Source organism: Equus quagga, chromosome 3, assembly GCF_021613505.1.
Source record: "Equus quagga isolate Etosha38 chromosome 3, UCLA_HA_Equagga_1.0, whole genome shotgun sequence".
Lineage (NCBI taxonomy): Eukaryota > Metazoa > Chordata > Mammalia > Perissodactyla > Equidae > Equus > Equus quagga.
The window spans coordinates 141,730,991-141,752,976 of NC_060269.1; the positions used below are offsets into that span (position 1 = coordinate 141,730,991).

Consider the following 21,986-nt stretch of genomic DNA (forward strand, 5'->3'; position numbering starts at 1 on the left):
GGCATATTGTGGGGTTTTATAATTTGAGAATTTAGTTATCTAATATCTGATATGTATATATCAGATATAATCTAACACGTGAATATTGAATTAGTAACTTCGCTAAGCTATTCTTCATAGAGCATTAGATGGAAATTACTGGCCACTGTGATATTTTTGGAATTCCATTAGCAAACTGAATAAAAAACTCTTTTAAACTATAAACTTCCTTGTCAGAAGAGAGAGAAAAATCTTGCAGAGGTTTTCTGAATAGTTAACACTAGTTATTTCAGTTATTTCTACTTTATACTTGACTTTGCTAACAGAAAAAAGCATTTGAGCATTTTAGATACTGTTATGAAAGTGTATATCAATCTTTAAAATAAAGTGCAATGTATTTTTCTGAGAAACATAAAATCTCTCTTTAAATACTTAGTCACAGATAGGTTATTAGGCCATAACATAACTTTAAAGAAACTGTTAAAGTGCATCTGTCAGAACTTTTTTGGGTTTTCTTTTGCTTATGTGAAAACTATATTTTTAATTTGCTGGAAAAGAGCATAATTTGCTTATATCTTCATTTTTGATAGTTAACATTTCTTCCTGCCTTTGTTCTCTACATGTAGTTTTTTAATTATCTAATAGTGAATCTTGGGAGTCAGTTCCATCATTTTGCACTCCCAAGCATGATAAAATTTACAAAAATATTATTTTCAGAAAAGAAAGGATACTGGGGTTATGTCCTGTCTTCATGTGTTTAGAGGCAGCAGTGGACTCAAAACATTTGATTGTAATTTCATCTCTCTTCTCACTTTGGTTGATAGCTGCTTTATGTCAAATCACGTGCTAGTTTTAGTGAAACATTGGTTGAATCTGGTAAAATTATCTTTTTTTCTAGAAAAATTTTGATCTAATGTTCAAAATTTATTTTGGTGTTTTGGTTACTCAACATAATTTTTTATAAAATGTAGATAAAATATTGCATACTTATCTGAGAAACAAGCCAGTTTTAGGGAGCAAAATAAAAAAGTTAATTTCACTTTTCATTTTAAAAGAAAAACCCTTTAATTTTTAAAATACATGAATGCAATAACCCTTTATTTAAACAAAATACTATCTTCTGTAGCACTTCATAATCAGCATATCCCAATTCCAACCCTAAATAAAATTTCTGCAAACCAGGAACTACTAACAACAAGAAATAGAAGAAATCAGTAGTGGGAGGCTATTTTCATGTACAGAGTTTGGTGATATGTTTAATTTGAATAGATACTTTTCTGAAACAGAATTCTTTTAATATATTTTATTCTTCTTGCTGCTGGTATTGGATTAAAAAAATTTTTTGTAGCCTTCTACCTTGGTTGCTAAGTAATCCTGGGTCTTAGTTAAAGTTAGATATATATTAATTTCTGCAGTGGGACATTTTCCAGCATTTGAAATTAAATAATTAGGTAAGTAATGCCTGTAGTTTTGATGTAATTACTTTAGTATTTAAAATCAATTAAAAATAGGTTCTATTTTTAAATAGCTTAAATTTTTAATTTTCTTATTAGGTTAAAATGCCTGCAGCTTAATCTTAGAAAAGACATTCTGTTATTTATATGAAATCTAAATTCCGTAATCATCCTTGGGACTGTGTAGAGCTCTCTCTTATTAATAATTTTATTTTTACTACCATGAAAAAAAACTTCTAAATAAAGATAAGAAAGATTTTCTCCTACTTCTTATTTTTATTTGTGCTAGTATGAACTGATAATTATCAAAATAACTTTTAAAAAGCCTACTTTACAAAAATTTTAAGTCCTTCTGAAGCACTTCCCATTAAATATTCTTAATATATACAAAGCAGTAAACATTAGCAATCTGTGAATATAATCATATCTATAATTATCAGCTTTTCTATTGCAAAACTAGAGCTTTACTTTGACTCTAATACATTGTCATAGGGAATTAATTATCATCAGTGCTTCGTTATATTTTTGCTAAACAATAATCAAGATGTCATTATTACAGCTCTCCAGGAGTTAGGACCAGCAATATCAAGATATCTTTTGTTCAAACTCTGTTAAAATTATAACTCCGTATAATATTGGTTTTTTTGCTGTAATTCATTTTTTGTTTGATTTTTATTTTTAGTTCAACTGTTGATCCAAAGTCAGAGGAAGCTACTAAAATGGAAAAAAGAAAATCAGCATTAAGCAAAGTTTTGGAATCTTTGTGCATACATCACCAGCAACAAGTTTTGGCTATGTTGAAATTTCTAGTCCAAGAGCAGAATGCTGCTTCTCTTTGTTGTTGTAATACGTCATATACTGTGTCTTCAGAATCTCAAAAGCCCCTGAGTGAAGATGATTTACTTGGTCTGTTCTGTAGTTGTGAATATAGACTGGCAGAAAGAGGGTGTTTACAAAATGAAAGAAAAAGCCCTGGTTTTATGCCTCTGCCAGTCTGTATTAAAGATTTACATTGTTTATCTTGCCAAACTGTAACTGTTGAACACATTAAGACAGTAGTGAGTAGAGGAATTGGAAACAGTTATCATTCTCACAGGTGCTGTTCTGGACTCTTACCAAACATTCACTCTACAAAACCAGGCTTTCACACTCCTCTTCCATCAAGGGAAGTATGTGACGTTTCAGTCAGTCTTAAAGACGTTTGTAGATCTCGAAGTCCCTCACCTCCACCATTATCACCTGTACAGACTGAAGGATTTGAAAAATTGAAAGACGTCATCTCAGAGCTTTCAGCCTTAGAAAATAACAGACTTGAAGCAAACATGAACCAGCCTCCATCTCTCACACCAGCAGAAGTAAGCAATGACAAGGGTGACCGCGAAAGTAAAATACATAAAACTGAGAAATTCGGTAACTCAGATTCTTCACTCTTGGAAGACAGCAATAATTGTACTACAAATCATGAAAAAGGGGAAACTACTGTAATTTTTCAAGATTTAATGGATCGTATTAATGAAAAATTAAAATCAATAGAAACCACAGATATGACAAACCTTATAAAATTATCTAGCAGTGATTGTAATACTGATAATGATTTAAAATTGAGAGATTTAATAACCTCTCTCTTGCATAATGCAAAGGCCAGTGATTACAGTTTTATGGAATTACTTAGTCAACATGATAAAAAGGTAGAAAATAAAATTATTCAGACAAGATTTCGAAAACGTCAAGAAACTTTATTTGCAATGCACAACTCTCCTGATTCACCCATGTTTAGAAGGCAGTCTTTACAGATAAAAAGAGAACTTGCTAGTCTTGATGAAAATTTTATAAGGAAAAAATACACTGAAAAAAATTCAAGGAAATTGATGTGCAATGGTGAGATATCTTCAATGGACAAAGAAGAATTCTATCATTGCCAATCACCTTTACAAAATTCTAGAAGCCTTCAAGAAAACAGTCATGCAGAAACATCGTTTTCACCAGATGATACATTACAATCATTGCAACTACCTCTTCATAGTTTAGAAACTAACTTCGCTTTTGATGCTTTTTCAGAAAGCTTTAAGACAACTTCTCATGAGAAAACGAGCATACGAAAATCACAGGAGAAATCTGCAGCTGGAAAAATTTTTTTGCAAAATCATAAGGAGAACCCAAAATTAGAGACTACTCAAACTCCTTTGAAAAGTGATGTTCCAGGACTTTTGAGTAGGGCTAAACGGAATATTGTGCCTCCAGGGTGGTATTCTATATACGTAACAAATAATTATATTTTCAAAAACTCCCCTAAGGCCAAAAAAGTTTCTGGATCTACAAAAAAAAAGGATCCAGTGAAAAACATTCAGGTTGAAAGCCCACACAATATAGATCTAAATAAAATTGCAATGAATTCTAATTTACAAGTAGTTGTGGAGCGTTTGGAGGATACAATAAATATGGCCAAAAAGTCTTGGAATAACCAGTCGTTATCAGAAGGATTTAAAGCACCCAAGAAGTTGATAGAAATTGATGGTAAAGATCAAAATCCTGGTAGAAATATGACTCTTACTGTAAGCAGAATGACATGCAAAGAGCAGAGTTTATCAAAAGCTGTTGTAGCATCCAGCAACTTGATTAGAAGCAGTCATATACCTACAATAGATTTGAATAACAAAAAACTTGGTAATTTGAAAAAGTCATCTATTTTAGATACTAGTAGCCTGATTTCCAGTGTTGAAGGTGTACCAACAAAATATGAAGCCATTGAGAGCTCTTTTTCCAACTATTCTAGTCCTATCAAACTTATGTTGTTATCTGAGGTTAAAAGCAGTGAAGGAGTCAAATATACTTTAACTTCAGTTGGTACTTCTGAATCAAATATTGATCTTCCTTCTGAAAAACATCCAACTCATCATGTAATTGAAAAAAAACCAGAAACAAATAAGGATATCTCAAATGGTAACTTGGAAAATTATAGTTCTGGTCTTAATGATTGTGACACTCTACAGGGAGAACTAAAATGTAATTGTGCAAAAGAAACTGCAGAATCCTGTGCAATGTTTATAGATGATATGAATAATGATAAGACACAAGAAGAACCTAAGGAAAACTCAAGCAGTGCTGTTGATTCATCTTTTAAAAGAAAACCAGGTAGACCTAAGAAAATAGGTCCCCAGGTTGTGAAACAGATTAAGCGGCCAATTGGAAGACCACCAAAACCTAAAACTGATCAAACAGACATCACTATTTGCCAAAATGAGTCCTTCAGTGCTAGAAAGAAAAGCCCAGAATCTCTCATATCAGAAGTAAAAGAAGGTATTTATAAGAAGAGTATTACAGTTACTGTTATTTATGGAAGGTCAAGAAGAACTAAAAGACATGTTTCTGAAGGGAGTGTAAACATAAGCAATGTTATGTCTTTAAACAATAATGTTGCTGATTTTCCAGCTGAATATAGTGGTCTCAGAAATATTAGAGAATACGAAATTGACTCGGGTGAAAGAATTAATGCTGTTTCCAGTTTGACTACTGAAAGTGAGATCTTGGGGTCTGGCTTTGAATATGTCAGACCTATCAAGAACAAATCTGTGATACCTCAACTTTCCAAGAACATCACTCGACCAAATCAGAAGCCTTTGGCAATAATTAGGAAGCCTGGTAGACCTGCAAAAGTGAAAATCTCTGGCATATCTGTGACTATTAACAGAATTTCACCTCAGGAGAGAGAAGTAAGTATTAGCAGCTGCTTACCTCCTTTAGAACAAGAGAATATATTAGAAAAAAAGCTGCCTGAAGAAAAGTATGATCACCAATGCAAGAAGATCGATACAAGGCACACGGAAACTGACATATTTAAGAAGGGATCAAAAAGCATGGTTGCTACTATACCATTGAGACATTCTATTAGGAATAGGAAACCATCTCTGCATTTCTTACATTCATTAGCATCTTCTAGCTCACTAATTTATAGAAATGCTCTGCTCCATAAATCATATAAACTCCATTTGCAGAAAGGTAAAAGTCAGAAGGAAAAACATAGGCAGTCAAGGATAAAAATAGCTTCCAAGTGTGCCCCAGGAGCTAGAAATTCAAGGAATGCAAAAAGGTGTTTGGAAGATAAGTTACTACCCATTTCTGAAGTATCCTTGGACCCCATCATTTCATCAAACCCTTTGCTCAGATGGTGGGCTGCTTCTACTTCCAATGATTCCTTATTAGAAGAATTAAACAATAGATTTGAGCAAATAACAAATGCTTGGGTGCAAGTGAGTGGAGATGAAGCTGAAAATTGTGTTCATAAAAGAAGAGAACACATTGACAAGGATAGTTTCAAAATAGCAAACCCTTTGGAAACCTGTCTTTTAGAACTTGAAGTTTCACCTGTAAAAATGCTTTTTCGGAAAAAGTATGATTTAAATGAACTCTGTACCTGGTTTATGCAAACAACAGAAACACAGTCTCTTTCACTAGTTAGAAAAGCAAATGCTCGAAACCCTTTGGAAGTAATAAATACCAGAGGAATTAAATTAAGGACCAAATATTCTGATTTTAGTACCAGCCCCTTCAGAAAGCACTTTAAAAAATTTGCACTATCTTCTCCTTCAAAATCAGCAGGGAAGTTGCATATACTGCATAAAATGGTTAGTTCTCCAATCTTAAATGTGAAGAATAATTTAACACTAGCTAGATTAAAAAGAACTGAGTTTAAGAGGTTGCAGCATGAAAGGTGGAGAAGAGAGGGGAAACTGCTCAACCAAGGAACAGTGGATTGGATCTCCAAAAGGAGGAACTTGAGATTTTTCTGCCAGAACCAATTTTTAAATAAGACTGAGGGGGGAACAAATGCTGACATCCCACTCCAAGGAAAAAACACAGTAGATAATCAGTTTATTTTACCACCTGAGATCAGGGATGACTTTTTGCAACAAAGGGTGGCAATGTCTGACTTCAAAACACATGCTAGATTAGAGAATAAATTTAAGTCAGAAGCAAAGGAGAATGGAACAAATTACAGTCAAAAAGATTTTGAAAAGGGACTAAGACTAGGAAATGTATGTTCAAATAATTGGAGATCAAAAACCTTAAAAGATTGTAGAATATTTTTGAGGAAGATCAACTATCTTGAACACAGAAATACTTTTAAGTTAAATACAATAATTTACTCTCCTGAATCTATTGACAGTGGAAATAATCGTCAGACTCATATAGAAGAATCGAGGCGCTTTACCTTAAGATCCCATTCTGCTAGGCAAAATTCTTTCAAAAAGCAATCTAAAGAAATAGAAAATGCTAAAGCAAATAGTCCTTCAACTGAAAAATTTCCTGACCAACTTGACAATAGTAAATTAAATAAATGTATTAACTATGACAAGAATCCTTCTGATAGTTCCGAAGTTCTTAGCAAATTGAACAAAAGAAAAAGACCACCATGGAAGACCACAGAAATGTCAACAAAAAGACATAAACGACAGTCTTGCAACAGTGGACAAATGGCAAACTATTATTCAAAATCCCAACTAGGTAAGTTTTTCTCTACTTAATTTTAAAGTTTCATTGTAGGTGCCTTGAGTCAAGTATGAGAATAATGGGTGGAAAAGGAACAGTTGGTTTAGTTTTAATTTATTCCCCAAATATTTGGATGACCTCATTTCTTGGCACCTAGTCTGAAACTCATGAAATTAGGTGCTGCTAAATGTACCAGTGCACTTCCCCACACCTTGATGTGTCCAAGGTTTCAAGCAAATTAAAATACATTTGGTAGAGACAGAGAAAGCTTCTAAACATATATCATTAATGTAAAAGTTACATTATCTGCTTTTGCATTTGATAGATCTAATATAAAATAAAACACTCTGACAGGTAAATATGCCCAAGTAACTATGTAAAACTTAACTACTACACTACAAGCTAATATATGTTTTTTGCTTGATAAATTAATAACTTTAGAACCATGTGGAAAGAAGCAAAGAACTGTCTTCTTGCTAAGTTGATAGAGACTATAACATATGTCATAGTCCTAGGCTGTCAGTCTCATGTTCACAGTTACGTTTGTTAGGCCCTTTGGTACTGCTTTGGGAACCACTTTAAGACCCTGCCTATTTAAAGAGTGTGAAGGAACAAGACATTTTTTTCAATAAATCAGCAAACTTGTTTAATAGTTTTTTTCCTATCAGACAGTTGAACTAGATTCCACAGCTGTAAAGATGAGAATTTCTTTCCAGAGATAATCCGTAGCCTAGCAAGGGAGGAAGTCATATGCAGGTAATTTTAAGGTAATAGTAAATTCAGAGAGTAACCAAAATTACTTTAGCAAGCAATTATGCGCCTTACTCGGTTATACTGACCTGACATTGATGCCTCAGGGAGACTCTTCCCCTTAGAAGCCAGCAACATAGAATGAGTACCATAGCTGCCAACATAGCCAGTTCCAACTCTGCTTATTGGTAAGTGCTAGACAATTCAGGATAGGTAGGAGTGTGATGGTTCTGACCGATTACTTCCCTGACATGAAAGATTGCCAGGTTACATTTGGAAATAGACGGATAATATCATATGGTTGCATTGTTACACTATATTTTAGAGAAGTTTTTTAGGGGGTTGGAGAGGTGTTGATGGTTTTATTTTTGTACTTTTGTTAAAACTTTTTTAAAAGCAAAGAAAAATATCAGTCTTATTAAAATATTAAAAACAGTAGTTAAACTCGAATTTTAATAGGTTAGATGATTATTATGGCCTGTAAAATTCAATTATTTAACTGAATAACTTTAAAATACCTATTTCAGTAATATGTAATGTGCAGTGATTAAAATTTTAAAGGTGGTGAAATTAGAGTCTCCGTTATGAAAGATGAATGAAATCTAAAAATAATGCCCTGTGTTTCTTGCCCGCAGGATAACTAAAAATAACATTATAACAAATAATATGTCAGGAAAAAAGAGGGAAGAAGCCTGATAGTGATTTAAAAGTCAAAAACTTATAATTCACTTAAAAATATACACACACATTTTTAAAAGATTGTCATGAATGGACAATAAAGTGCAGTGTTTCATTTTTAATTCTTTATACCATCCTCATTTCATGCTCTTAGAGTTTACCAAAGGTAGTTTGCATTAACTTATTTTACAACAGAACCGTATTTTGTCCTTCCAACTTCTTGACCATTGTATCTTCCTAAGGTATAAATATAAAATTTAATATAATTCTTCATCTCACTAAATATGAGATCTCCCTAGAAAAGTAAGATGGAAGATGCCTAATTATTACTTTTTCAAATTTAACTTCAAAATCCTTTTGTGATATTTAAAAAACTTTTAGTATCATATTGAGTTGTTTTTCACCTTTTCTCGTTTTAAAATTGCTAGTACTATTTCCTGCTCTGCTTAAAGTTTTATTTATCTTTTACTGATAACTTTCCTTCTTTATTTTTTAACATTCTTTTTTTAAAAATCAATCAGCAAGGACATTATTTTTACAAAGTTGTATTTATAGCAATATTTGTTATATTTATCTGATTTTTAAATGTTTCTTAAGGTGTTTTTTTTTTCTCATTATTCTTGGTATTCCATACTTTTTTTTTGCCTTTTTGGAAATGATGCTAAAAATTCATTATTTTTTATGTGTGTTTTTCTTCTTCATAGAATAATTAGTGACTGGAGACTTGAGAGAGAGTTTTAACAACAGGACTTTTCTAGAAAAATTCCTAGAGCAATGTATATAATGAATTATAGAGTGTTTCTATTGATGAAAAGCTTTGCTTCTACCACGAATATCTTGTTTTTGTACATTTCAACAGTGCTTGTCTAGATATAGTTTAATACATAGAGTTTTAAATTTTACATTTTACTACATTTGTACTGCTGTGTATCAACTGTAGACATGGAAAGGAAGAAGAAGAAATGCAATTCTAACCTATTCTTAGTTCAACAAGTAATGAATGCCTACCATATGCTTTTAGGCACTGTAGAAGGTTCAGAAAGTTCCCTTTCCATCTAAGTGAGAAAGCAAGACCTACATCATTTATTTATTCAATAAATAGAGTGTCTTTATGTTTAAGTGGGATATTAGATGTGTTCAGGGGATATAATGGCTAAAGTGATGGTTTGTGCTCTCGTGGAGCCTGTCATCTCATGGGGGATGATTGTGAACAGGCAGTTCCAGTAGAAAGATGAATGCTGTGATGAGGAGAGATGTGGATTGTAGAAGCACATAGAAGCCAGATTGAACCCATGTTTAGAGAATTAGGCAAGGATTCCTACATAGTCACATCTAAACTGAGACTTGAAGGATGCCAAAGTATTAGAAGTCGGGAGAGGAGTATTTCAGGCTAAGCAAACTGCACGGAAAATTTGGGTAGCGAATTGAGCAGGCTTTTTTGGAACACTGAGCAATTTAGTGCATATAGCAGAGGCATAAAATAGAATTAAGGATGGAGCAGGAGTGGATGGAAAAATGGCAAAAGGTAAAGCTACTGAGGGACGCATAGCCCAAATTGTGAGATTCACATCAGTTAATGAAAAAAATGTTTTGAGCCCAGTAGTGGCAGCACTGAAGAATAATAGCTGTATTTGAGAGAGATTTATGAAGTAGAATCAATATGTCCTAGAGGGTAGAGGAATAAAGGATAACATCCAGGTTTTTGGCTTGAACATCCGGGTAAATGATAGTAACATTTGCTGGGATATAAAGGAATACTCGGGCTGGCCGATGGTGCAGCGGTTAGGTTGCACATTCTGCTTCAGCAGCCTGGGGTTCGCTGGTTCGGATCCCAGGTGCAGACCTATGCACTGCTTGTCAAGCCACGCTGTGGCAGGTGTCCCACATAAAATAGAGGAAGATGGGCACGAATATTAGCTCAGGGCTAGTCTTCCTTAGCAAAAAGAGGAGGATTGGCAGCAGATGTTAGTTCAGGGCTAATCTTCCTCAAAAAAAAAAACCTCAGTTTTAGACATAGGCAATTTGAAGTACCTAGTGGAATATCCAAGAAAAGGAGCAATTAGTTGATATGGGTCTGTTAAGGAGAGAGGTCTGAGCTGGAGATAAAGATTTGGGAGTCAGCAAATAATTGAAGCCATGAGAGTCGAAGAGATTGCTCAATGTAAAATGGGAAGAGCCTAGGGTCTCAGAGTCCCAAAGATATGAAGAAAGGAAAAGATGTATACAGAAGGAGACTGATGAAGGAGTCAGGAGGTCAGAGGAAAGCCAGGAAAAGTATTTTAAGAAGGGAGAAAACAACAGGTAAACTGTTGGTAAGAGGTCAGTTAAGCCTTAAAACATTTCCATTGAATATAGCACAAGATGTTATTTTAGTGATTTGGGAGAGAGTGGTTCTGATGGGCTAATAGGGCCAGAAATCATGATTGAGTCAATGCAGGAAGAGGAAATGAGGAAAATTAGCAGAGAAAACTATGAATGACTATGATTGAAGAGGAGATAGGGAGGTAGTGAGAGGAAGCCTGGTTGAAGGCAAATTAAAAAAAAAAAAAAATGTAGATGCCAGTGGGAAGAAGCCAGTAGAAAATGAAAAGTTGAAGATACAAAAATGAGATGGCAAGCAGTAGAAATGAAGTGAAACCCCTGAATTGATTATTGGATATTTTGGGGCATCACTAGAGAGATTGGTCTTGGCCAGAAGAGGCACTTCTCTCTTAAAGCATGAGAATAGTGGGAAAAATACATGGGGATGCGAATCAGTTTATAAGTTCATGGGCAGAATGGTGAGGACATTAGAGTCTATTGTCTATGAATCGAGAGGTAATCTAAGAGTATTATGGTGCGTTTTGAGCAAGGTGGACAAGGCTTGAAAGACTGACTCAAGAAATAACAGGATTGAACAGCTTTGTGATGTACCTCAGCTGCAAGAATGTAAGTTTGGAGAAAGCTGGGTCCTTAGACTTCACAGTACTTGGGTTCGCCAAGTGAGTATAACAGAAAGACAAAGAGATCAAGCCAAGAATTAATTCTGTGAATTGTGAGAAACTTATATGATCCAAGTTTGGTTCTAGAGTGTCTTTTCTAATAGTAGCACACAACATGGATTTGAGGAGGAGGCAAAAGGGGGTCTGTGAAGGGCCAGTTGTAAAAGATGATTTTTGAAGTGATAATGGCCTAAAATGGAATATGACTATTGAAAATACTGATATAGACCTTTTTAATATCAGTGTCTTCTGAGATCCCAAAGCAAATGTGTGCCTAATTGATAGATATTTGGATGTAAAAAAAACTGTGTACAGCTCTGGGGAAGTTTGCAGACTCGAATAAGCTACTGTGGACTTGCAGCTACTGTAACTCATAGTACTCATCCTGAAATGTTACATTTTCCCGCAAAAATTCAGAATTCACGTTGACACTTTGAATTGGATTCTGAGATGACTGAAAAAAGTTCAGTTTGTCAGCTTCTCCTGTTTTGTCATCTATCCTCAAAAATGACTGAATACGCGTTTTTTCCATTCTGAATTCTGGTTTTCACACAGGTGTATAACTGATGGGTGATTTTTAATTAATATATCCTTCCTCTACCTGAAACTGAGACTAACGGTGCATCCTCCTCTGCTCCTGCTTATGAACATTTTACCACATTTTTTGAGTCCTAATTCAAAATGTTCTTTTAAATTTGTGTCGTTGAGGCAACACTTGGCACAGAATATCCTTAACATTTTAAAATAAAATTTAGAGTTAGAGTTTCTTCATGTGCCGTTATTCTGCATCATAATTATTATTTAACACAGAAACTATGAAGCATAGACATGATTTTCTAAATTTCGTTTTGATAGAAAAACATTTCCAGATGATTCACAGTTACCTTAATCTAGTTTGCTACACAAGCATTCCAGTGATGTATTCCAAGAAACATCCCATCTATTCCCCCAAGATGTGTGTGCTCTGAGAGTTCTGTGGTCTGTAACACTGGGAAACACTCAGTTCTCTTTTCTGTGCTCATTGAGTCACGGTGCCCCATTAGCATGTTAAGCTGTGTTCTCCACGCTTTATGTATGTCGCAGCTTTTTACACCTCATAGAACACAGTCTGGGGAATGTAACTGGGAAGCTGCTCTACAGAGTTTCCTGCTAGGGTTTCTCTGTATTCACTGTGATTTTCCCAGAAAGAATGTAGTGACTGTAAAAATATAAGTTAATTTAGATACTAGATTTGTTCTTGTGGTGCATAAGTTAGAATAATCGAAATTTTAAGTGCTTTATTAACATTCGCCATTAAAGGAACACTGTGGTAAATACCTATACGCTAGAGATGATCTCATTCTGATGAGTCTATTTTGTAAGTTTCATTTTTGTGAATTAATTTTATTTCATGTTGAGTTAAGAAAGGAAGAGCTATGGTAGCAGTCACTTGAATAGTGGCTTTACTATCTATATTACAAACCATGAGAAAATATCCTATGAATTTAGGAAAACATGTGAGATCACTGTCTCCTCAAGTCTTAATTAATCCACAGACTTAATTTGGTCAGAACTGGATGAAATGAAGGTAGACATTCTAACTTAAAAGTTAGTGGATTCATTGACATATTCTTCTTTATATGGGCTTCATATTACCACTTTGCTAATTGTCAGTGCCGGAAGTAAAACTATTAAAACTTTGACTCAGTTATTTAAAGTATTCTAATGAAATCAGAAATTTTTAATAAAAATCCATTCTGTTTACAATAGAGGTTTTTTCCTGTCATCGTAATTTTCATAGGAACTGAGTAAAGAGAAGAGTTTTAGGTTTTGAAGAGCTTCTAACTCTTGCCATGATACTTTATTAAAATATAAAACAGCTACTTTGATAATCCCTTGTCTTGCTGCTTTTTCTTAGAATTTTTCTTGGATGTTTTATATCCCATTGCTTTGTCAATTATTACTGAGTTTTTCAGGATATTCTGCTTTACTAATTGCCCCACATCTTTCATGGAAAACCATTCAGTTTATTCAACAAATATTGGATACTTTTTCTTTTGATCTACCAGTCATCGTGTTAGACATTAGAGTCACAAAGGAACTGAGGAAATTTATCAAAAAATATTTCAAGTTGTTTTTACTTTGGCAACATAATTAGTATAACTTCAAGAAAGGTAATTTAGTTGATCTCTACACTAATGGATATGGAGTACAGAACTGTCTTCAAACATAAAATTAATTCTCTAAATCTGGGCGTCTGGCCCGTGGCCTGCCTTGTAGGTAGTTTTACTGAAGCGCTGCTGTGCTCGTTCACTTACATACTGTCTGCTGCTGTTTTTGTACCACAGAAGCTGAATTGGGTGGTTGCAACAGAGATCATAAAGCCCACAAAGCCTGAAATATTTATTGTCTGGCCCTTTGCAGAAGTTTACCAACCCCTGTTTATATCAGTACAATTTTGATGTGATGTGGCTAGAAAAAAAAGTCATTGGATTTGGTTTTATTAGATTAAGATGGTTATATCCAGTTCACCCCTGCACCCCACCCACCCCCTCCCTGTAGTCCGTTCCCTCCTCCCACAGGGTACCATATAGTTGCTTTGTTTTGTCTTATCTCTGTGGGACAAGACCTGTCTTAATCCAGCACAATGGTGCTGGGGGAGCCGTAAGTGCCAGTTTTATTGTTTTGTAAATGTTTATTCTCTCCCTGCAGCTTCCAGACCTGCTTTGTCTATCTGAGGTAAGTTCAAGGGTCACCCTCTTCTCTTCCTTAACCTGCTGCTCCCACCTCTTAGAAAGAGATTGCTTCAGTGTTCTACCCCTGTGTTCTTCTCTCTTTCTTCATTTAGGAATTCACAACGTTTAGTTCAGCTCTCCCAGCCACCGTTTGTTTCCCCCTCGTTTTTCCTGGGCGGTAAACAGTTCTCTGTGTAGTGGACGTGAGCATTCTATGATTATCATAATGTTGAACCTACTGAATTCACCTATTTAATTACAAAAAGAAAAAAAGGCAGAGTAGATGTCTGAATAATTTCATCCTGCCAAGTTTTTTCTTGCTTGCTTTTGTTTCATTTTAAACAAGCCCTTGGCTTCTTTTTCTTCCCCGCCATCCCCCCAACCTGGAAAATTCATTTGTATACTACTTTGTTTCTGTGTTGTATAAACATAGAAAGCTAGATTTTAAAGACCTGTATCTGTAGACCCCATTAATTTATTCTTTCAAAAATGTTTGTCTCTTCTGTGCCAGGCAGGAGGGTAGACATATGGGATATAATGGGGGACAAAGCTGGATACCATTCCTGCCCTCATGGTTCAAGTTAATTAGGAGAGGCAGACATTGAGTAGATAATTACACAGACCTTACAAGTTCTTAATTAGTAGGTGATACTATGAGAATTCCTTACAGGGTGATTTTACCAAGTCAAGGAAGTGAGGGAAGACTTCCCTAAGGAAGAGGCCATTGAGCTGAGCTGTGAAGGGTGGGTAGGAATTAATTAGGCCAAGTGGCAGAGAACTGGGAGGGGATGAGTGACTTCCCGGGAAGGAGGAATTGCCTGTGAAAAAACTGACAAGTGGTATTCTTGGCAGCTAAGAGGGTAACACATGACTGTGTGTGTAGAGTCAAGACAGAAAGGAGGAACATGATGTCAGGGGTGAGAAAGATTGAGGAGTAAGTGAGGGATAGACCGTGCAGGTTCTCATAAGCCATGTTTATGTTCTTTGAAGAGCTTCCCATTGAAAATCTCCTAAGAGATTTAAATTGAGAGTGTATGGGGAAGGTATATGACGTCATCAGATTCTCCTTTCTAAAAGATCTTTGTGACTGCATTGTGGAAAAGAGTGAAGGCATAGACCATTATGGTAGTCCGAGTGAGAACTGTGCTACTTTAAAACAGTGATTGACAAATTTCTGTGTGCATCAGAATCAGCGGGAGGGCTTGTTTGAAAAGAGATGGTTGGGCTCCAACCAGTCTCTGTTTCAGGAGGTGGAGTGGGGCCCAAGTGATGCTTATGTTGCTGGTCCAGGAGCACACTTTGAGAACCATTGCTGTGGAGTGTAGAGTGTTGTAGAGATAGGAAAGAAGATTAATTCTCTACTAATATGATCATTCTGTTGTAATTTCCCTCTAAACACTAACTATATCCCACAAATCTTATTCTTCTGTGTTTTCACTTTCATTAAATTAGAAATATTGTCTAATTTCCTCGTGATTTCTTGTTTAACCCATGGATTATTTAGAGGTGTGTTGTTTAGCTTCCAAATATTTGAGGACTTTCCAGATATCTTTCTGTTACTGATTTCTAGTTTAATTCTGTCATGGTTGTAAAATATACTTTGTGTGATGTTAATCCTTTTGAATTTACTGAGATTTGTTTTATCATGCAGAGTCTATCAAGATTTATCTTAATCAATGTTTTGTGTGTTCTTTAAAACACTGTGTATTCTGCTGCTGTTGGGGTGGAGTGTTCTGCAAATGTCAGTTAAGGACATCGATAGATAGTGCTGTTCAACTCTTTGACATCCTTACTGAGGTTCAGTCTGCTTGTTCTATTCTTGAAGAGGGGGTGTTGAAATCTGCAACTGTGATTCTGGATTTTTCTATTTGTCCTTTCAGTTCTATCAGGTTTGTTTCATGTATTTTAAAACTCTATGATGAAGTGCATACACATTTAGAATTTTTATGCACATTTCATGAAGTGACTCCTTTATCGTATGAAATGAACCTCTTTCTCTCTGGAAATATTCCTTGCTCTGAAATCTATTTTGTCTGATGCGCTGTATCATTCCGGCTTACTTTTCACTAGTGTTAGCGTGGTTTATCTTTTCCCATACTTTTATTTTTAACCTACTTGTGTTTTTATATTTAAACTGGGTTTCTTCTAGGCAACATATAGTTGTTGAGGCTTACTTTTTCATCCAATCTGACAGTCTTCACCTTTTTAATATACCACTTCCATTTAATGTGAATGATATGATTGGGTTTCAATCAGCCAACTTTCTATCTTCTTTTTTTTTTCTTATTGAGGTATAATTGACGTATATAACATTATATTAGTTTCAGGTGTACAACATAATGATTTGATATTTGTATATATTGCAAAATGATCACCATAATAAGTCTAGTTAACATCCATCACCACACAGTTACAATTTTTTTCTTGTGGTGAGAACTTCTAAGATCTACTCTCTTAGCAACTTTCAAATATGCAATGTAATATTATTAAATCCAGTGACCGTGCTGTGCATTACATCCCCATGACTTACTTATTTTATAACTTGAAGTTTGTACATTTTGACTCCTTTCACCCATTTTGCTCTCCCTCTGGCAACTACCAATCTGTTCTCTGTATCTATGAGCTCTTTTATTTTTAGATTCCACATATAAGTGAAATCTTATGGTGTATGTCTTTCTCTGTCTGACTTATTTCACTTAACGTAAGGCCCTCAAGGTCCATCCACGTTGTTGCAAATGGCCAGATTTCCTTCTTTCTTATGGCTGAATAATATTCCATTGTCTATACATACCACATTTTCTTTATCCATTCATCCATCCATCAGTGGACATTTAGATTGGTTCCATATCTTGGCTATTGTAGATAATGCTGCAGTGAACATGGGGGTACAGATATCTTTTTGAATTAGTGTTTTCATTTTCTTCAGATAAGTACCCAGAAGTGGAATTGCTGGATCATACGGTAGTTCTATTCTTAATTTTTTAAAGAACTGCCATACTGTTTTCCATAGTGGCTGCACTAATTTCCATTCAAACCAACTGTGCACACGGGTTTCCTTTTCTCCACATCCTCGCCAACACTCGTTATTTCTTATCTTTTTGATAGTAGCCATCCAACTTTCTGTTTTCTGTTTGTCCCATCTGTTATTTACTTCCTTTTTTTCCCTCTTGCCTTCTTTTGGATCAGTTGAGTGTATTTTATTATTAAATTTAGTCTCTTAATTGACTTTTTTTTATAACTACTTCTTGTCAAGGTTACTCTATATATCATTAACTTATCGGAGACTACCTTCAAGTAATATTATACCACTTCATGTATAGTCTAAGAAATTCATAGCAGTGCATTTCCTTTTCCTCCCTCTGAGCCATTGTGCTATTGTCATATATTTTACTTCTGTAAATGTTATAATCCTCTCAGTATGTTGTTCCTTTTTTTTTTTGGTGAGGAAGATTGTCACTTAGCTAACATCTGTGCCAATCCTCCTCTGTTTTATATGTGGGGTGCCACCACAGCATGGCTTGATGAGTGGTGTGTAGGTCCACACCCGGGATCCAAACCCACGAACCCCAGGCCGCCAAAGCAGAGTGCGCAAATTTAACCACTACGCTACCAGCCTGGCTCCATGTTATACTATTTTTGCTTTACACAGTTATCATTCAGGAGATTGTTAAAGTAGGAAAAGTATTTTCCCCATGAATTTGCCATTTCTGGTGCTCTTTCTTCTTTTGTACAGATCCAAATTTCCATCTGATATCATTTTCCTTCTGACTGAATAACTTCCTTTAGCATTTCTTATCTCGTGCAGATTTGCTGTTGATTAATTCACTTAGCCTTGCCTTTTTGTGTCTGAAAACATCTTTATTTCACTTTTTTCGAAAGATATTTTTGCTGGATATGGAACTCAAATTTGACTATATTTTTCTTCTAGTACTTTGAAAATGTTGCTCTGCTGACTTCTAGCTTTCATTGTTTCTAGAGATAAGACTCTGTCATTCTTACACAGGCTTACCTCACTTTACTGCACTTTGCAGATATTGCTTTTTTTTTTTTGCTTGAGGAAGATTGTCCCTGAGCTAACATCTGTGCCCATCTTTCTCTATTTTTATATGTGGGATGCCACGACAGCATTGCTTGTTGAGTGGTGTGTAGGTCCGCACCTGGGACCCAGACCCGCAAACCCTGGGCCACCAAAGTGGAGCACACAAACTCGACCACTATGCCACTAGGCTGGCCCTAATATTGCATTTTTTACAAGACCGTCTCCCAGCAAAAAGATGACAACTCACTGAAGGCTCAGATGATGGGTTTTTAGCAAAAGTATTTTTTAAGGTACGAACATTGTTTTTTTAGACCTAATGCTATTTCACACTTAATAGACTACAGTATAGTGTAAACATAACTTTTATATGCATGGGGAAACCATAAAATTTGTGTGACTCACTTTATTGTGATATTTGCTTTACTGCAGTGATCTGGAACCAAACTCACAATATCTCCAGGGTATGCCTGTATTTACTACTCTGTATGCGAGGTGTCTTTTTTTCCTCTGGATGCTTGTAAGGTTTTCTCTTTATCACTGGTTATCAAAATTTGATTATAAATTGGCATTGTTGCCTCCATGTTTTCTCTGCTTTGAGTTTTATGAACTACTTGGATATGTGAGTTTAGTTTTTATCACATTTGGAAATTTTTCAACCATATTTTCTTTAAATATATTTCTGTCTCTCTCCTCTCTCTTCTTTTGGGATTCCAATCACATGTGTTCTGTTTCACAGATCACTGATACTGTGTTTTTCGTCAGTTTTTTCTCTGTTTCATTTTGGATTGTACTTTTCTGTGTTTTTAAGTTCATTACCCTTTTCTTTGGCATTGTCTAATCTGCTGTTAATAGCATCCAGGATAATTTTCAGTTCATAAATTGTATTTTCACCTCCAGAAGTTGAAGTTTAGTCTTCTTTGTGTCTACCATATTTCTCCTCCTCTTGTTCTTGCTTTCCTCAACTTCTTAAATATAGGAAATAATTTAAAATATCTGCATTAACAACCTTGTGTGCTGATTTTACAATCATTGTTATTTATCAGTTCCTATTGATTGATTTTTCTCCTCATGGATTTTTCCTGTTTTTTGCTTGCCTGGTAGTTTTGGATTAGAAGCTAGAAATTGTAAATTTTATGTTGGATTTTTTTTTGTGTGCAAATACCTGAAACATTTTTGGGCTCTGTTCTGGGACACCATTAACTTATCAAGAAACATTTTGATTCTTTCAAATCTTGTTTTTTGAGCATTGTTATTAGGCAGAGCCAGAACAGCCTTTAGTCTAGGACAGTGGTTCTCAACTGAGGATGATTTTGCCCTGCAGAGGACATTTGGCAATGTACAGAGACATTTTTGATGGTCACACCTAGAAGGTGGAGGCCAGCGATGCTGCTAAACATTCTACAATGTCTAATAAGACAGGCCCCCACAACAGAGAATCATCTGGCCCCAAGTGTCGATGGTTGCCAAGGTGGAGAACCCTGCACTAGGGCTAATTTTACCCCACCAGTGAGGCAACAGCAATACCTACCTCAGGAGTCTACTTAATGCCCCATATCTTAGGAGGTCTTTCCATCCTTGCTGGTGGGAACACAGGTTATATCTAGGTTTCTACATTGCCTTTAGGGATTTCCCACCTGGTCCTTTTCAGTGGTCTTTTCTCAGCCTTGGGAAAACATTCATGCACTGATGAGTATTTATCTACAGACTCGAGGGGGACCCTGTGCACATCCCTGGAGCATGCTCTCTCTGTCTCTGTGCAGCTCTCTCTCCTGTACTCTGCCCCACAGATTCTAGTTGCCTTGGACTCCTTCACCTCCAAACTCTGTCTTCTCATCTTAGGAAGATTTCCAAGCTCTACTTGGGATCCTCTCCCTATACTGTAGCCTGGAAACTCCCCAGGCAGTAAGCCAGAGCAAATTTTAGGACTTATCTCCTTTGTTTCCCTTCTTTCAGGGATCGCTGTCATTCTGTACTTCCTGCCATCCATTGTCTTAACATTATTTCATAAATTTTTTTCTGTTGTCTAAGTTGGTTAAAGGGAGAGGGTGATCTGGTTCCTGTGACTTCATCATGGCCAGAAGCAGAAGTCCCAGATTTATTCTTTTAACAAATATTTATCCAGTTTAAATAAGTTAGGTGCTGGAAATAATGTGCTGAACAAGACCAACAAGAATCTGTACTCTGATCAAGCTTGTATTTTAGTGAGCGGGGGAGAAAATGAAATAGAAAAGGCAGTGGTAAATTCTGTGTTAATGAAATTAGATGACATTAGGAGTTTCTAGGGGGAGCTACTTTAGGTTGAGTACTCAGGAAAACCCTTCCTGAAGAAGGAATGTATAAGCTGTGGGTAGAGTTGAGATGTCTAGGATATCGCTGATGACTGAAACTGAATATGGATGAGAACCCCTAAAGAGAGATCACAGAATAAGAAGAAAAGAAAGCCTGCGACTCAGCCTTGAGAAATTTCAGCATTTATTAGCCAGGTAGAGTAGGATGACATGCAGTGGAAGGAAGAGGCAGAGAAAAGCCAGTATTGTGTTTAGTCTCAAAAAGTCATAAAAAAGTGAGTTTCAAGAAATAGGATCTCTTCCTCTGCTCGGGCTGCCATAACAAAATACCATAGACTGCATGGCTTAAACAGCAGAAACTTATTTTCTCGTAGTTGTGGAGGCTGGAAAGTCCAAGATCAAGGTCTGGAGGGTTCAGTTTCTGGTCAGGGCTCTCCTCCTGGCTGGCAGATGGCCATCTCCCCGTTCTCTGCTGTCTCCTTTTCCTCTCGTAGGGATACCCACCCCGTCAGATTACTGTCCCACCCTGTGACCTCATTTCACATTAATCACCTCCTAAAGGCCCTGGATCTCTTAATATAGGGAGTTAGGGCTTCAACATATAAATCTGAGGGGTACACAGTTCAGACCATAGCAGAGGAAATGGCGAACAGTGTTGAATGTTGTTAGGAAGGCAACAAAGTTGAAAACTAAAGATCATTCATTAGATTTACCAGTTCATTGGTGACTTTAGTAAATGCTGTTTTCATGGAGTGAAAGGCCTGGAAACCATATTGGAGTAACTTAAGGAATGAGAGGTAGGAAAACAGTGATAGCAAGTATAGTGTAACTCATTAAAATAATCTAGCTCTAACAATGTTAACTTGAGGAACATGAAAGATTGAGTGAAGTCTTGTTTTTTAAGTAATGAGAGACCTTGCACTTGTTGAAACATTACGGTGAGGATCCAGTTGGGAAGAGATGGTCTATTATTTATCTACAACAATATTTAGCTACAACAATGCTACATCACAAACCACCCCAGAACTCATTATCTTACGTTAAATAAGCATTTATTTCACTCATGAATCACTCTGTGATTGGCAGATAAGGCTAGGAGTTTCTTTAGATCTTGGCTGGACTCCTTCACATGTCTTGGTGTTAGCTGGTTATCAGATGGGACAGCTTAGCCCTGCTACCTCTTGTCTCTCAGCATCCATCCAGCAGGCCAGCCCAGGCATGTTCTCATGGCAAATGCAGAGGTGTAAGAGTGAGCATAAATGCCCAAGCAGTTTCTCAATCTTCAGCTTGCATCATATTTGCTAGCAATCCATTGGCCAGAACAAATCACATGAGTGAGGCAGAATGAGGAGACATTCTAAATGATGGGGCAAAGAGTGAATACAGGGATGGCTGAAGAATTGGGGCTACTAATGCAATTAATCTGCCATAGATGGTGTATTTTTTTAAAAAAGAGAGGATCATTGATTAAGTTCCTGAGAAGGCAGATGGGAACAGGGTCCCAAAACATTCTAAGTTTGTCAGCTTCTGCAATCTTTTATAGTTAGCTGGTTAGCATTATTTTAGATCAACAACTTGTTAATTGCTTTTAATTTCACATTAATTTAGTACTAAAA

General features: G+C 35.9%; 1 protein-coding gene across 2 annotated transcripts in view; it reads left to right on the forward strand.

Moving 5' to 3' along the window:
* Positions 1-21,986, forward strand: part of LCORL (ligand dependent nuclear receptor corepressor like) — a 150,855-nt gene that overhangs the window by 121,855 nt on the left and 7,014 nt on the right. The window contains exons 7-8 of one of the 2 annotated variants that reach the window (XM_046655816.1): positions 2,116-6,935; positions 14,021-14,047. In XM_046655816.1, the coding sequence (XP_046511772.1) occupies positions 2,116-6,935; positions 14,021-14,046 (4,846 nt within the window). In that variant the 3' untranslated portion in view covers position 14,047. The remainder of the gene's footprint in view (positions 1-2,115; positions 6,936-14,020; positions 14,048-21,986) is intronic. The other variant, XM_046655817.1, reaches the window with a different exon arrangement.